This window comes from Trichechus manatus, unplaced genomic scaffold (genome assembly GCF_000243295.1).
Source record: "Trichechus manatus latirostris isolate Lorelei unplaced genomic scaffold, TriManLat1.0 scaffold00034, whole genome shotgun sequence".
Taxonomy (NCBI): Eukaryota; Metazoa; Chordata; class Mammalia; order Sirenia; family Trichechidae; genus Trichechus; species Trichechus manatus.
Window position 1 is genome coordinate 21,019,628 of NW_004443970.1, and position 16,584 is coordinate 21,036,211.

At 41.2% G+C, this 16,584-nt stretch overlaps 1 protein-coding gene across 1 annotated transcript in view; it reads left to right on the top strand.

Moving 5' to 3' along the window:
• PROM1 (prominin 1) overlaps positions 1–16,584 on the top strand; it is a 124,940-nt gene that overhangs the window by 61,166 nt on the left and 47,190 nt on the right. Inside the window, exons 7-11 of the mRNA XM_023730251.1 lie at positions 3,639–3,856; positions 6,246–6,320; positions 8,758–8,821; positions 12,094–12,253; positions 15,394–15,546. Coding sequence (XP_023586019.1) covers positions 3,639–3,856; positions 6,246–6,320; positions 8,758–8,821; positions 12,094–12,253; positions 15,394–15,546 — 670 coding nt within the window. The remainder of the gene's footprint in view (positions 1–3,638; positions 3,857–6,245; positions 6,321–8,757; positions 8,822–12,093; positions 12,254–15,393; positions 15,547–16,584) is intronic.

Sequence of the window (16,584 nt, forward strand, 5' to 3'; positions counted from 1 at the left end):
CTACTTGGACTATACTAGATGGTATTCCAGGTACATTTAGGGGTGTTAAGATGCAGGGTGGTGCTGTCCCATCCACGAGAAAGCAGCATGGTCTAACTTTAAAGGAAGAGTTTGGAAACTGGGATTCAAGAACTGGTGTGGCCACAAGATGATCTCAGGCATCCCTGCACCCCGGATCCCTTGTGAGTCAGTGTATTTGGGATGCTGGTCTTGCAAGATCTCTTGCAGCTCCAAAACTATGTATCTGTTCTCTAAAGGTAAAGGATTGTGTTAACAGTGTATAAATGATGCAGTGTGGTTGGCGTGTACCTTTATTTTTCACCAAAATTTCCAACAATTTCTAATGTTTGAATTATAATTCTGTTTGGATAAGAGACAATTTAAATAGATTTTATTTTTCTCTTTAGTCTGTCCTGTATTATTATTAAAGTTATATATTTTTTATGTCAGCCTGTGTAAGTTAAAACTTAGCCTCTGGAGTTGCCAGAGCTTCTTAAAACTTGTTTAATAAACGGTTTCAGCAAAGTTTTGCTAAAAATTTTTTGCAGACTTCTGTGTTTAGTGGCTCTTGGAGACAGTGGAAATTTCTTTTGTGTAAATTCCTTTGTGTAAATCATATTTGCGCTGCAAGTTAGGACCTATAAAGGAGCTATGCTATGGGCTGGTACAATGATAATTAAAATTGAGAATCTGAGAAATATCTTTCCTGCTTACTTCAGATGCATAATATAAGTGATCTTGGTAGGCATGGAGTGACTCCCAGAGTTATGACCCAATAAATATTTCATGACATAAAATGCTTTGAAGCTTTTGGAAAATATATCTTTATTACCTCTAAATTCTTTTTGGGACGTGACTGAGAATATTACCTGTAACCCTAAAAACACGCACATTTCCTGGGTCATCAATTTACTTTATAATCCTTCATTTGTTGTTGTTTATTTCTGGCTTTAAAATAACTTTCTTGAGTCAAAGTGGAAAGGCCTACTGGAGGTAAACCACACAACCTTAAAATGTGAGGTGTGGGACTGTAATATGAGGTGTATTTTGGCATGTGTGTTTCTAGTTCCAGCCGTGTTCTTTGTTTCCTGTTTGCTATGTTAGATATTTATTGAGCCTCTAATATGAGCCAGGTACTTGGCTATACTTTGCTGATAATCTTGGGAGGTAGGTGGGAGACATGAGCTACTGAGACCCAGAATGGCTGTTTGATAAAGACTATTCATTATAGTCCTAAATATTGTTGAGATATAACTGGACCAAAATTCAAGGTTAAAGATTGTTTGAAAACAGGTCATGAGATTTTCTATTCAAATCCCTGGGTAGTGCAAATGGTTAGCACTCAGCTTCTGACCGAAAGTTGGTGGTTCAAATTCACCCAAAGCTTCCTTGGAAGAAAAGCCTGGTGATCTGCTTCCAAAAGAGCACAGGCGATGAAAACCCTATGGAGCTCAGTTCTACTCTGAAACACATGGGGTTGCCATGAGTTGGAATCAGCTCAATGGCAACTTTTTTTTTTTTTAAGATGATAGATTGGGACAAAGGGTCATGCAGTTCAATCCTACAGGCCTCCCCTGGGCTCTTAGTAAATAATTTAAGGCTGGTGACAGTGCCATCTTGGATGACATGGATTGTTGTTACCCCATCAGACCTAGTTAACATGGGTGATACCATCTCCTGGGAAGAAAGGCTTGACAATCTACTTCTGAAAAATCAGCTGGTGAAAACCCTACAATTCACAAAGGTCTCATCCCATTTGCATGGTGTTACCATGAATCGGGGGCCAACTCAACAGCAGCTAACAGCCCCACAAACCCGTTAAGACATAGCCTAGAATCTCAGACCCTCAGAGTAACCAGGGGATAACCCAGTGAGCTCCCTAAGTTACAGATGAGAAAACTGAGATCCTGAAAGGTGAAAGAATTTCCTGAAGGTGCTATAACAACGTTCTAGAAAATCTGGGATGAGAGGCGAGGCCCCTTTGTTGTGATTTCATGACAGGGAAGCATTTATATATAGGTATATATATAAAACCTGTTGCTGTCAAGTCAGTTCCTACTCATGGTGATCCCATGTGTGATGGTTAAGGTTGTGTGTCAACTTGGCTGGGCCATGATTCTCAGTGGTTTGGCAGTTATGTAATGAGGTAGTTTGGAAGTTTTGTGATAATGTAATTTGGCAGTCGTGTAATGATGTAATTTGGCAGTTATGTAATGATGTAGTCATCCTTCATGATGTGATCTGAAGTGATCAGCCAATCAGTTGTAAGGGGAGTTTCTTTGGGGATATGGCCTGCATCCAATATATATATGAAATATATAGACATTCTGGCAAATCTCGCTTGCTTGCTCTGGATCCTGCATCTGGATCGTCATTATCTAACCTCTGGTTATTGGCCTGCCATGTTGCCTGCCAATCTTGGGATTCACTGGCCTCCACAGCCTGTGAGCCAGCAGTCTACTGTCTTACCTGCCAATCTTGGATTACCAGCCTGAGACACCACGTGTTACAAAGTAGAACTAAGCTCCAAGGGATTTCTTAACTAATCTTTACAGAAGCAGATCATCAGGTCTTTCTTCTGCAGTGCCACTGGGTGGGTTAAAAAACCTGCCCGAATCTCAAACGTGTCCTTAACTATTGCTCTATAGTTAATTCTAGCTCTTTGACTATTGTCATGGATTGAATTATGTCCCGCCAGAAATGTGTGTATCAATTTGACTGGGTCATGATTCCCAGTATTGTGTGGTTGTCCTCCATTTTGTGATTGTAATTTTATGTTATAGAGGGTTAGGGTGGGATTGTAAGACCCTTACCCAGGTCATATCTCTGATACAGTGTAAAGAGATTTTTCCCTGGGGTGTGGCCCACACCACCTTTTCTCTTTCAAGAGATAAAAAGGAAAGGGAAACGAGCAAAGAGGGGAACCTCATGCTACCAAGAAAGCAGTGCCGGGAGCAGAGCGTGTCCTCTGGACCTGGGGTCCCGGCGTGGAGAAGCTCCTAGTCTGAGGGAAGACTGATGACAAGGACCTTCCTCCACAGCTGACAAAGAAAGCTTTCTCCTGGAGCTGACTCCCTGAATTTGGACTTGTAACCTACTGGACTGTGAGAGAATAAATTTCTCTTTGTTGAGGCTATCCACTTGTGGTATTTCTGTTACAGCAGCACTGGATAACTAAGACAAATATTCTTAGCTAAACTATTTCTGGGTGTAATGAATTTTTTGCTGATTAAAACTGCTTGGAATTGAAGATACTAGTTTGCCTGGACTGACCTCTTCAAGGCTGGGGAATGCTATGGCCATGATGCCTTTTCTGGCCACTGCTGCTCTTTTGCTGGTCTGTTAAGGTCATTCCAAGGGGACCTTATCGCATTTCTGTGGTTGGTGCTCACACCCTGCTTCTTGCTTGCAAGTGACCCTAGAGGGAAGCTGGGTTGGTGAGAGTAGCTGCCCAGGAGTTTAGGGCTGTATTGTATTCCTCGAAGACTACCCCTCCTAGTGGGCTTTTCTGGTTCTTTCCAGTGTCCTTTACAAGTTTATCTCAAATTCCTTTAGGCCATGTTTGTAGATGAGAAGGGACTTTCTGCTATGGCCAGCCTAGCAAGTGCCTTTGTTCTGTACCTGTTGTATCCCTACAGCCATCAGAGAGACCAAAGAGGCCCTGGAGAAGGTGAACAACACCTTGGAGGAACTTGAAAGTGGGTTTGAACATCTGAACACCAGCCTGAGCAACATCAGGACCGAGCTGGAGAACTCGCTCAATGACTCGACGTGCTCTGAACAGATGGTGACTGCAACCTGCAATGACATCAGAAAGTCTCTCGGCCAGCTGGATATTAACATCAACCTTGATCAGGTGAGGAGATGTGGACCCTGCTAGGCCGTGGTGTCATCAGGACAGCTTGGTAGGGCGGAGTGTGGGTGAACCTGTGAGGAGCACTATGGCCTGGGTTGGAGGGCAATAACCTCGGGTCCCTGTCAGCCTTCCAGGTCATTGAGTCACAACTCTGCCCTGGCTTTGGCTGGAGGGGAGGTGGAATGGTGAATCCCTTCTAGGGAGTTCTCTGGAATTTCATGGAAAACGTTAGAAGGAATTCAGCTTTACAAAGCAAAAAGAAAGCAGAATACAGTTATGTATACTTTTAAAAGTTAATACATTCAGTATATGATGGGCTATAATATTCAACATAATGGGCTCAAAGATTTCAAAAATCATGGAGATAGCACAGGACTAGGCAATACTTGGTTCTGTTGTACATAAGGTCTCCGTGAGTCGGAGCAGACCGGATGGCAACTAACAACAATGCCCAAATATAAGGCAAATTCCCTGTTTTCCCAAAGAAAAGGTTTAAAAAAAATGGGGGCAACTTGACTATATAATGGTCTGAGGATATAGCTAAAATTTTTATGTCTATTCATGACATTTAATTTACTAATTTAGTTATATATGTACATTATCACATTTTATATAAAAATATATACTAATGTAGTACACGTTTTTCTCTTTCACATATCATGTGACAGTTTTATTCAAGCACTTCACATTTCAACATCTGTATCTGCATATCTACCAGAACCACTTTTGGAGACATCGGACAGTTTTAGACATCCCAACTTAGGATGGGAGCTTGCATTTAAGATGTTTCAGATTGAGTCCTTTGGGGATAACTTTTTGATTTCCTTTTAAACATACAGAAAAGTTGCAAGATTAGTACAAGGAACCCCTGTCTGCTCCCTTCACCCAGGTTCATCAATTGTCTGCATTTTGCCCATTTGCTTGTCATTTTATCCATCCATCCATCCATCATGTATCTATTCATATTATTTTATGTGTATAAATATAAATGCATAAAATAATATACATTTTGTTCTTTTCTTAACCATTTGGTAATAAGTTGCAGACATCATGCCCCTTTATCCCTAAATATTTCAGTGCAATTCCTAACCTTTCATAGCCATTACACAGTTATCAAAATCAGGGCATACAACATTGACCCACACCTCATATTCAAATTTTGCCAATTTTTCTAATAGTGTCCTGTACAACTATTTTTCTTTTCCCAGTCAAAGATCCAATCTAGGATCACACATTGCCTTCAGCTGTCATGTCTCTTTAGTCCCCTTTAACCTGGAACAGTTTGTCAGTCTGTCTTTTTCTTCTGTAATATTGACATTTCTGAAGACTGCAAGCCATTTATTTTATAAAATGCTCATCATGATTACATGTCGGTTATGCGTATTTGTGAAGGATATCACAGTAGTGGTATCATGTCCTTCTCGGTACATAGTGTCAGGAGACACATGGCGATATTTGTCCCAATATTAGTTAAGAGATGTTGTTGTTAGGTGCTGTCGAGTTGGTTTCAACTCATAGCTACCCCATGCACAACAGAACAAAACACTGCCCAGTCCTGCGCCTTCCTCACAATCGTTGCTATGCTTGAGCCCATTGTCGCAGCCACTGTGTCCATCTGTCTCATCGAGGGTCTTCCTCTTTTTCAGTGACCCTCTACTTTACCAAGCACGATGTCCTTCTCCAGGTTCTGATCCCTCTTGACAACATGTCCAAAGTATGTGAGACGTGCCTCGCCATCCTTGCTTTTAAGGAGCATTCTGGTTGTACTTATTCCAAGACAGATTTGTTCGTTCTTTTGGCAGTCCATGGTATATTCAATATTCTTCGCCAACACCACAATTCAAAGGTGTCAATTCTTCTTCAGTCTTCCTTATTCATTGTCCAGCTTTCACAGGCATATGAGGCAATTGAAAACACCAGGGCTTCTGTCAGGTGCACCTTAGTCTTCAAGTGGACATCTTTGCTTTTCAATACTTCAAAGACGGCTTTTGCAGCAGATTTTTCCAATGCAGTTAAATCCATCTGTGATGCTTTAAATGAAAAATTTATTCCAAACCACTCACCAACATAACTACTGACTGTATTACTTTTAAAAGTGATTTTGAAAAGGCTTGTTTGCAGCTATATCCAGTACTTGAAATTGTGAGGTCACACATAATAAATTTTTGTTAAATTTCTTTGCCTCATTTTTAGCTGATTCCACCAGAAGACCTCCAAACATCTAAAACTAGCACTTCTAAAGGTCATTTTTGAGATGACCTTTTCCCCAAACAATATTCTATTATTCGAAATGAAATTGAGATTTTGAGACTTGACTATTTGAGGAATTTATGAGGAATGATTTTGAGGGTGCCCTCCTTGCCTTATATTTTGTTTTATAACTTTTCAGCTCCCACCTGTGCATGATCAACTTAACAGTGTTAACAACATTCTTAGAACAAATTTGACTGACCTGGTTGAACAGGTATGTTTTTGGGAAAAATACAGTAGACGTGCTTAGAAAATAAGAAACCAAAAAAGCGGTGAAATTCTGGAGAAGGGTCACCAACAAGGGTTAGAGCTGTTATCTTCCAGGTAATTTTGTTCCTCATTTCCATCCAAGGAATTTTTATTTAGCACCTATTTTGTGCCAAGCACCATGCTAGGACCATGAAAGAGAAAAAGAAAACCACAATCTCTGCCTTGCTGGGGCTAAAATTTTATTGGGAGTTGTTCCGTAATCCGTAATGACTTTGTCTCAGTTTGCTAGTGCTGCTTTAATAGCACTCGGTGGGTGGCTTTAAGCAACAGAACTGTATTTTCTCACAGTTTAAGAGGCCAGAAGTCAGAATTCAGGGCACTGACTCTAGGGGAAGGCTTTCTCTCTGTCAGCTCTGGGGGAAGGTCCTTGTCTCTTTTCAGCTTCTGTTCCTGGGATCTTCATGTGGCCTGCATCTTCCCCTCCATTTGTGCTTCTTTCTTTGTGCCTAATCTGTTTTTTTATGTCTCAGAAGTGATTGGCTTAAAACACACCCTATACTGATATGGTCTTATTAACATAACCAAGAAGGTCCTATTCTCAAATGGGATTACATCCACAGGTATAGTGGTTTAGGATTTATAACACATATTTTGGGGGTACACAATTCAGTCCATAACAGACTCTTATGCAAGATACTCTATTGCTCTGTCCAGAGTCTGCCACAATGGTTTTCCTTCGGTTTCTTCCCACTTCTGCCATGTGCACATGTGTGTCTTCTGCCTGTCACTCTCTTCTCTCTCCTCCTCCTTTGCTTAGCTGTTGCTGTTAGCTGCTGTCGAGTCAGCCCCCAGCTCATAGTAACCTCATGCATGAAGCACTGCCCAGTCCCGCACCATCTCCATGATGGGTTGCAGATCAGACCATTGTGATCCATAGGGTTTTCATTTGTGATTTTCAGAAGTAGATAGCAAGGCCTTTCTTCCTAGTCTGCCTTAGTCTGGAAGCTCCATTGAAACCTGTTCAGCATCATAGCAACATGCAAGCTTTCACTAGCAGACGGGTGGTGGCTGTGCTTGAGGTGCTTTGGCCAAGAATTAAATCTGTAAGCTGGGTGATCTCAGCAAGTCAATTGCAGATAAGTATAGAGGGTCAGGCAGATAGAAAACCAACTCAAACACTAGTGTGCTGGGATGGTTCAGTCACCTTTGAGGAAACAGAAGTTGTGACATTCATTTTATGGTACCTGATGCTTTTAGGTTAAAAGGGAAACTAGCTGGGACCACACATCCTAGATGGATTATAAGCACCGCAGTGCTTCCTAGCAGACTGCTAAATACAGCAAAGAACAATAAACACGGACTAAGCGCCTTCCAGAGGAAGGGCTGGGCCTGTAGTTATCTAGAAATAATGGCATTTCCCTCTCATGGATTTAATCCGAAAGTGATATAGCTTCACTTGGCTATTTTTGTCTTTGTTTTAGCTTCACTGCATTTGTATTCTGTGTCAGCTGCTTTTTGGGTCTTTTTTTTTTTTTTCTGTGAGACTAGATCTCCAATTTCATTTTGTAATTGTGTTGAAAAATAAGATTCTGTTTGTAGAAATTCACTTTATATTTGCACATGACATATTGTACAGACCACGGTTTCTTAACCCTGCCACTATTGGCACTTCGGGTCAAATTGTTCTTTGTTGTGGGGGTTGTTCTGTTCATTGTAGCATACTTCTTAGCAGCCCTGGCTTGTACCCCAATAGATGCCAGCAGTACTCTCCAGACATTCTCCTTGAGGAGAAAATCACCCCCAGTTGAGAACCACTGGTATAGTTATATCTATACATCATAATTCTTTGGACCTGTATGAGTAAATACGTTAAGGTTTTAAAGTTATTGAGACATCCTGTATGAAAAGACTTTTAACATAATCTTTGGTGGATATGATAATTCAAAGAAGATTCTCCCTAAAGGGGAATATTTTTAGATTCTTGATGACCATAGACTGATAATTTCAGCTTTAAGATGAGTGTTATATTTTTATTTTGCGTCTCTACTCCATACTAGGGGGCAGTGGCGGCTCGGTGGTAGAATTCTTACCTTCCGTCTGGGAGAACTGGGTTCGATTCCTCGCCAATGCACCTCAAGGGCAGCCAGTACCCACCTGTCTGTGGAGCCTTGCATATTGCTATGATACTGAACAGGTTTCAGTGGAGCTTCCAGACAGACTAGGAAGAAAGGCCTGGTGATCTACTTCTGAAAATCAGCCAAGGAAAACCCTGTGGACCATAACAATTTGATCCTGTTATGCACGGGGTTGCTGTTGAGTCGGGGCCAACGCAACGGCAGCCAACAATAGAAACGACAATTCCATACTAAGCTGAAAATGAGTACTAGTTAACTGTTCTTCTACTTACTGTGTACATCAATTTATTTTAAAATATTTTTTAGGGCTATAAATCCTTTAATGACATACCTGAGATGGTGCAAAACCAAACCAAGAATATCATATCAGGTGAGATTCATAGTTTGAGTAATTTTCTATCTATTCGATAAGAATTGTGTGGTCAGAAATGATGTATGGTTTGAAATGTTATTGTCTTAAAAAGTATTCTCTCCACTCAAACACTAAAAAAATAGCAGAGCTTTTAAATGTTGTCATCTTCAATCAGTGACCCAGATAAAAAAAAAATTAATCTTCTTATTTTAACACTCGTTAACACTGTCCCTCCAGCCAGGCGATGTGTGGTTAGGGCGATTTGCTATGATGAGCCTGCGGGGTGGGATATGACAGAGCTTACAACTGCCATCCTTTGGAAAGTCGATTTCAGATTGCTCTCGCTAGGGAAAAAGCCTGCAGATTATTATATTTTCGAAAAGAACTTGAAGTTGATTTCTGTTTTTAGGAGTACTATGTATAAAGATTTATTTTGTCTTTTTAGGAAAAATTCTATCTGTCCTCTAATGCTGATGTAATGGTATCTTAGGCTTATAAGACTGTTTACAGTTCTGCAGCAACAGAATCAACGCTGAATGAATTCTACTGGTCTTATGTTACTGAATCACGCTGTTTAACGTCCTGGTATTTAGGGTGAAGGCAAAAAGAGAGAATGCAGGATCAGCACTTTTTTGTGTAGGACTGGAGATGAGCCTGGGATATTTGCTTGGGGAAGAAATCTATGAAGCCATGTACAACTTTCTTCTTTTTTAATCATTTTCTCAATACTTCTTTAAACCTGCTGACCAAGTAATTTTAAAATATTGTGTTAGAGGTATTTGATTTTTTTTTTTCCTAATGGCGTTCTTTCAACCCACCAAGACTTTGGGTAAAAAGTATTTTATCCTACAACATGTGCTGTAGATATTTTATTGGTTCCCTTTTGTTTATTGTAAGATTATACTTTAAAATACTAAGATATTCAAGGCAACGTTCAGGCTTTCCTGTGCTAGAATCTGCAGGCTATGCATGCTGTGTGTCTGATAGCCACATGCTTACTAACCTCCGTGTTCAATTTTGTTCCCCCTTTCTGGACCTCTTCTGCCAATATGTGCAGCCCTTCCTTGTAAGTCAGGCACCGCAAAGCACCCAGCATGAGTGACGAGGCCGGCTGCACACGGTGACATTGCCTAAACACAAGCCAGAGTTTTCCCAGGTACAGATGGGTGCACCCCATCAGCCTGATTTCAATTGCTTATTTTCATGTCCTTCCAAAACAAATAACAAACCTTATCTCCAGTGTTTGGATCATTTGCTCATTCATCACGTTTTTTGTGTGCCTACTGTGTGCCAGTCTCTGCTAGGTTCTGGGGATGCAAGATGAATAAGGTTTGACTGTGCCTGCCCTTCAGCTAGGCATATATGAAACACCATTGATCACAGTCTGTTGACATGATGAAGTGTATGCTAGGGAGCCGAGGTGGGGAGAGGGTAGTAGAGGGCTTCCCGGAGGAGGCGACATTGAAACTGAGGCTTGAAGAAGGTGTTTGCTGAGAGAGGGCAGCAAGACTCACATGCAGAGTCACCAAAGCTCGCCTGGCCTGGGAGCTGTGGTGTGTGTGCAGAGCATGACCGCCCGAGGAGCAGACGGGGCCCAATTATGTGTTTAGGGAACTGTTCACATGAGATAGGAGGCTACATAGCACATCTCACAAAATCCCAGAAATCCCAGAGTTAAAAAAAGAAGGCCACAGAATCATCCTAGTCAAGGATCTTTGGGTATTTTGGCCCACAAGATACTTCGAGGAGGCAACGTGCCTCCATGTAGTAACAACCTTCTTACAAACCACATTCAAGCACCCGGCTCTCAGGTGCTCATTTCTGTGCCTTGGTGTCTAGATTTCATATCTATGTGGAAAACAGACCTTTAAATAGACGCCCCCCCCATTTTTATGTAATTATATTTTAGACCAGGCTACCATCTACTTGAAGTCCACCAGGAGTCCTGGGATCACATTTTGAGGATTGCTGATCTTATCTCTGTTGTTGCAAAGAGATTTCTCTCTCTTCCAGCATCAGTGATCTTTCAACTGATTAGTACATTCTCAGTATACCTGTGGTTGGAATCATTATCGATAAAGCCAATCTCCGACCTTCTGTGAGCACTAGACCAGGTGACACCTCGAACCCCAGGCAGCTTGGATCCCAGGACCTGCCGTGGTGGACAGGCACTTTCTAGAAAACTGATGTTTCTTTGAACTTATCTCCTTTCTGAGAAATTAAGATGGATATTAAAAAGAAACTCTTTGGCCACTGGTAATACTGTTGCTTCTTGCATATAAAAAACATGGATGTACTTCTTCAAGTTTCAATTTGCATGAGGCAAATAAAATTTTAAGAAAGCTATCACCGTATGTCACTTGTTCAAAAAAAGGTCCTGTAGAACTACTGTGTTCCTAAATGTCATTTCTCAGATGAAGGAATTATTATTTTTATTTTTAAATTATTTTTCTAGAATCATCTAACAGAGACTTTAGAATTAGACAAACCTGAGTTTCAATCCCATCTCTAGCACAAGTAGTCCCTTACTTACAATAGGATTTCTTTCTGACGACTCCGTCATAATTTGGTTCTGATGTAAGTTGAGTACCTCATTTTTTTAGTTTTCATTATTATTGCCTTTTATTATCAGTATCTTTATAAATCCAATCTTTATTTGTCTTTGGGAGTTGGAAACATTACATATAAACACCTGTGAATGAACATCTGAGAATGATAACATCAGCAGATATGCGCTGCAACATTGTATGTAGTACATATTACTAACAATAAGGTGTTCCATAAAAAAAAAAAAAGGGGACATTGGTAAGCGCAGATCATCGTAACTCAAATACTTCGTAAGTCAGGCACTACCTGTACTTTCTACAAAAGAAACTCACAGGCAAGTGAGAGTAGCCTCGGGGTTACTGTTAGTAAAATGGGAATAAGAATGTCTACCTCAGCAGAATAAATGAGTTAACATTTATAAAAGCCTTGGCACATGGTAGGCACACTGCATATTTTAATTACCTGACCTAGTTTCTTAGTGATGTAAGTACAGAAAGAAAACTCTGGCTTGACTTCAGCCCCGCATCATCCAGTCAGTGCTCACAGCTTGCTGTGTTGTTAAGTCATTGCTTTTTGATGGCTTTGGCTCCATTCCTGCTTGCTGTGGAACCTTATCATATTTTGAGTACGTACATAACATGGGAAAAGCTGAAAGGGGTTCAATCTTTTCAGTTTGGTTCCAAAACAGAGTTTCTGTTTTCTCCAGGTTTGAAAATGCATAACCAAGATACCTTTGTTTTCAGATGTCAAAAGTGTCTTGGATTCCATCGGTTCAAAAATCTCAGATGTAACCAATCAGTTCCCTATTCAGGATAAATTATCAGATTTCAAGGGTTATATTAATGATACTGAAAAGTCTGTCAACCAGGGTTTGCTCACATTGGAAGAATATGAATCATACAGGTGAGTGTCGACTTGGAGTCGGTAAACTAGGAATGGGAGCCTTGGGCTGGTTTGGGATAAACATTTGATGTTATCACCAGGATTATCTTATGGGTGCAAGTTGTGCAAAGAGGCCATGCTTGACATCTTTTAACCCTAGTTTATGTTCATTAAAAAGGTTGAAGACTAGCCATTCTTGAGCCAAATATTCAATAATTTGCAATTTTGATGTCAGTGGCTCCTACAATCTTAGTTATAATTATCAAGCCAGGCATGTAGCATGATTTTAAATCTTAAAAGTAATTAAAAAGGGCATTTGGAAAATATTCTTTTTTTAAAAATTATTATTGGTTATAAAATAAATACATGGAGATTGGTTCTTACCAAAAGAACCTTCTCTTCTAAGCCATGCCTTGCCACTAGTAAATTGCCCAAAGAGCTCAGTTCAGGGGTTGTTTGCCCATTAGAGAATGCTCGTGGTGGGGGTTGGCCGTGGTAAATGAGGGTGGATGGCTCAGACAGAGGGCTGGGGCGGGAAGGACTCGGGACTTGAGAAATTTAGAGGACCACGTGAGATGTAAGATGCATGTTCTTTGAAAGGTTCAGCCCTATGATGTGCCACTGGAACCATTCTTACTGCCCAAGCCTGTTGAGAGTCCAAAGATACTCATTCCTATTCAGGTTCTTTATGATGCAAGAGCATAGACAAACAAAATAATAACAGTGGTTGCTAACATTTGTAGAACAGTTATTGTGTGCCTACCAAGTGCTTTACTTCATACTCAGAAAAATCCTCTGAGCTGTGTAGCATTTAATACTATTTTTGAGTCCCTGGGTGATACAAAAGGAGCCCTGGTGGCGCAGTGGTTAAACACTTGGCTGCTAACCCCAAGGTCAGCAGTTCAAACCCACCAGCCACTCAATGGGAGAAAGAGGTGGCGGTCTACTTCCTTAAAGATCACAGCCTCGGAAGCCCTATAGGGCAGTTCTACTCTGTCATATAGGGTTGCTATGAATCGGAATGAAATCGGTGGCAATGGGTTTGTTCTTTTTTTTTTTAGTGAGTAGTACAAATGGTTAAGTGCTTGACTACTAACTGAAAGATTGGTGGTTCGAACCCACTCAGAGGTGCTTTGGAATACAGGGCTGACGATCTGCTTCTGAAAGGTCACAGCCTTGAAAACCCTATGGAGCAGTTCTACTCTGCACACGGGGTTGCCATAAGTCAGAATCAGCTCAGTGACAACTGGTTTGGTTTTTGGTTTGTGTACCCTTTAAACAACTTGCCACGAGTCAACGCCAATTCATGGTGACCCCATATGTGTCAGAGTAGAACTGTCCTCCACAGGGTTTTCAATGGCTGATTTTTCAGAAGTAGATTGCCAGACCTTTCTTCCAAGGTTCTTCTAGGTGGACTTGAACTGCCAACCGTTTGGTTAGCAGCCAAGTGTGTTAACCATTTGCACTACCCAGGGACACTGTGTATCCTTATACCCGGTTATAGACAAGGACATTGAGGCTCAGGGAAGTGAAGTAACTTACTTAAGATCAGCTAGAACATGGCTGAGGTAGGTTTTCATACCCTTTCCACCCCCATCTGACCATGCTCATAATTGTTGCCCTGTTATCAGCAAGCCTCAAGGGACTCCAGCCATGTTCCTTAGTGGGTATCGGGACAAACATAAGACAGACCCTTTCTTGATGAGCTTAATCTCCTTAGAGATCAGAGTTTCACAAGTGAGAGAGAAAGTCACAATTATCTGCCTACATGTCCGCCACACCCTGCCCACCTCTCCCTGGCCCAACACTATAAGCTTATTTGTAAAAGAAATATAGCTGAGCAGATGAAATTCTTATTAACTCTAAAAGCTTTTAGAGGCCAGGCTCCATATGAGTTATTTAATTCTATGTCCCCATTATCTGGAACAAACCTCCACGGAATGGATGCTGGTGGCTATTACTGTAATTATCAAGATTACTCTTAATTGAATGAAAGACTTTAATGGTGACTTTGTTGAGAGGCACTGAGCAGAAGTGAATTCTTTGTTTTTTGGTGTTTTCAAATGTTAGGAAGCATTTCTCCCTTTGAATGCTCCTCAGCTGATGGGAAAGGTTGGCATACATTGCAGGAATGCCAGTTAGGCTAATTGAGGATCCACTGTCCTAAAATGTCTTGCCAGGCTTATAGCCCCATTACAAAATTGAAATTTGCATTCTGCTGGCATTTGATTTAGGATGCTTGTAAAATTCTAAATAGTCAGTGCATCCACCACTTAGAGTGCTTCTGGTGCAGTAAAGAACACGATGTCCCCAAATATTTCTGCAATCACAGAATATTTCAGATAAAGTCCGGGAAGAAGATCTCGATATTTCTTGATCTGTATTCTAGTCATGATGTATTCACATCTCATCATCATAATAAGTACTTACAGCGTTGGGAACTTTGAAAGAACTTAAAATTCTTGAGGGGTGTTTTTATCAGTAGCCTTGGAGAAGTTGAGTAAACATTGTTCATGATGCCCATTAATAACTTTGGAAGTAAAGGGAACAGAAAAAAAAACCCATTGCCGTCGAGTCAGTTCTGACTCATAGCGACCCTATAGGACAGAGTAGAACTGCCCCACAGGGTTACAGAAGGAAGCCATTAAACCCATGATCATTGAGAGGGGTGCTTCACAGCTAAAATAAAAATACATTTCTCTTTATAATCTGTTTAAGGTTATCCACATATAAGGCAGGGTTGAGATGAGTATGCCTAAGGCTTCCTAAACCCATGTTGTTGTTGCTTGTTGCCGTCAAGTTGATTCTGACTCGTGGCGATCCCATGTGCGCAGAGTAGTGCCCAATAAGCTTTTCAGGGCTGTGGCCTTTCAGAAGTGGATTGTGGGTTTGAACCGCCAACCTTTCGGCTGGTAGTCAAGCGCTTAACCATCTGTGCCACCAGGGATTCAAAAATAAGCTTCTCGATGCGGTTGAGTTGGGGCGTCTAGGGATGGGAAGAGATCTTTTCATAACAGCATCACCCTCTAAGGAACCCATTGAAAAATCTGATACTAGATGGCCATGTATTACTGAATTGCTCCAGCCTTAGGCCAACAGTTGTTTGTGTTAGGATGATGTCACCTCCCATATGCATAATAACACTGTGCTTGCTTCACCAGGTGGCTGGGCTGCTTGGCTGTCTGCTGCTTGCTGACTCTCATTGTGATTTTTTATTACCTGGGGTTACTGTGTGGCACTTGTGGCTATGACAAAAACGCCACTCCCACCAGCAGGGGCTGTGTCTCCAACACCGGCGGCATCTTCCTCATGGCGTGAGTGTTTGCTCTTCTTTGTCGTCACGTGGGGGATGGAAATGGAGGAAGGAGTCTAAGTGCCAACTCTGGTGCCACATGGACCTGGTCCCCTCTGGGCTGAGCACTCTGGGTTTCAATGGGGTAGGCGTGTTGGTGGGAATGGGCTTTGCTTGGTTTTGAGTATTTTCATCAAGCGTAAAAAGTAAATGAAAACTCTAAATTGGTTCCATTTTGATCGACAAAGCTCAAACACACTGTACATATTGTGGGCTCCTCTTTAAAGCAGCTATCATGGAAATTCTTTCCAAGTTTGCTTTCTTGAATCCCATTGCTCTTCTCTTCATTCATTCATTCACCACTGTTTTTTGTGTCTGACACTGTTCTGTGTGGTCAGCAGTATCATAAGCTCATTCCTTCTAAAACTCATGAACTTTGATTTAGAACAGAGGTTACCAACCCAGCAAGCACCCTTGGGCATCAGACAAAAAAAAAAAAAACAGCCAGTTGCGATTGAGTCAACTCCAACTCGTGGTGACCTGGCGTGTGTCAGAGTAGAACTGAGCTCCACAGGGTTTTCAGTGGCTGATTTTTCAGAAGTAGATCAGTCACGAGGCCTTTCTTCTGAGGTGCCTCTGGGTGGATTTGAACCTTCAACCTTTCTGTTAGCATGTGAGCACATTAACTGTTTGCATTACCCAAAACCAACTACCATCAAGTCGATTCCAATTCATACCCAGGGGCCCTAAATTAATGACAACAGATGGGAGGTACCAGGGAGTGGTGAGTCTATGGTAGACTGGAACAGTCACCACTGGTTCAAGGGCATTCAGGTCCATGTTCATATTTTTCTTTTGGGGGGGGTGAAAGTTATACACTTTTTTTTTACTATTGTATTTTTTAATTGTACTTCAGGTGGAGGCTTACAGAACAAATAGTTTCTCATGAAACAGTAGTACACGTATTGTTTATGACATTGGTTAACAACCCCACAGCATGTCAACCCTCTAACTTCTCAACATTTTTTTGGTGAAAATACACATAGCCAAAGATACACCA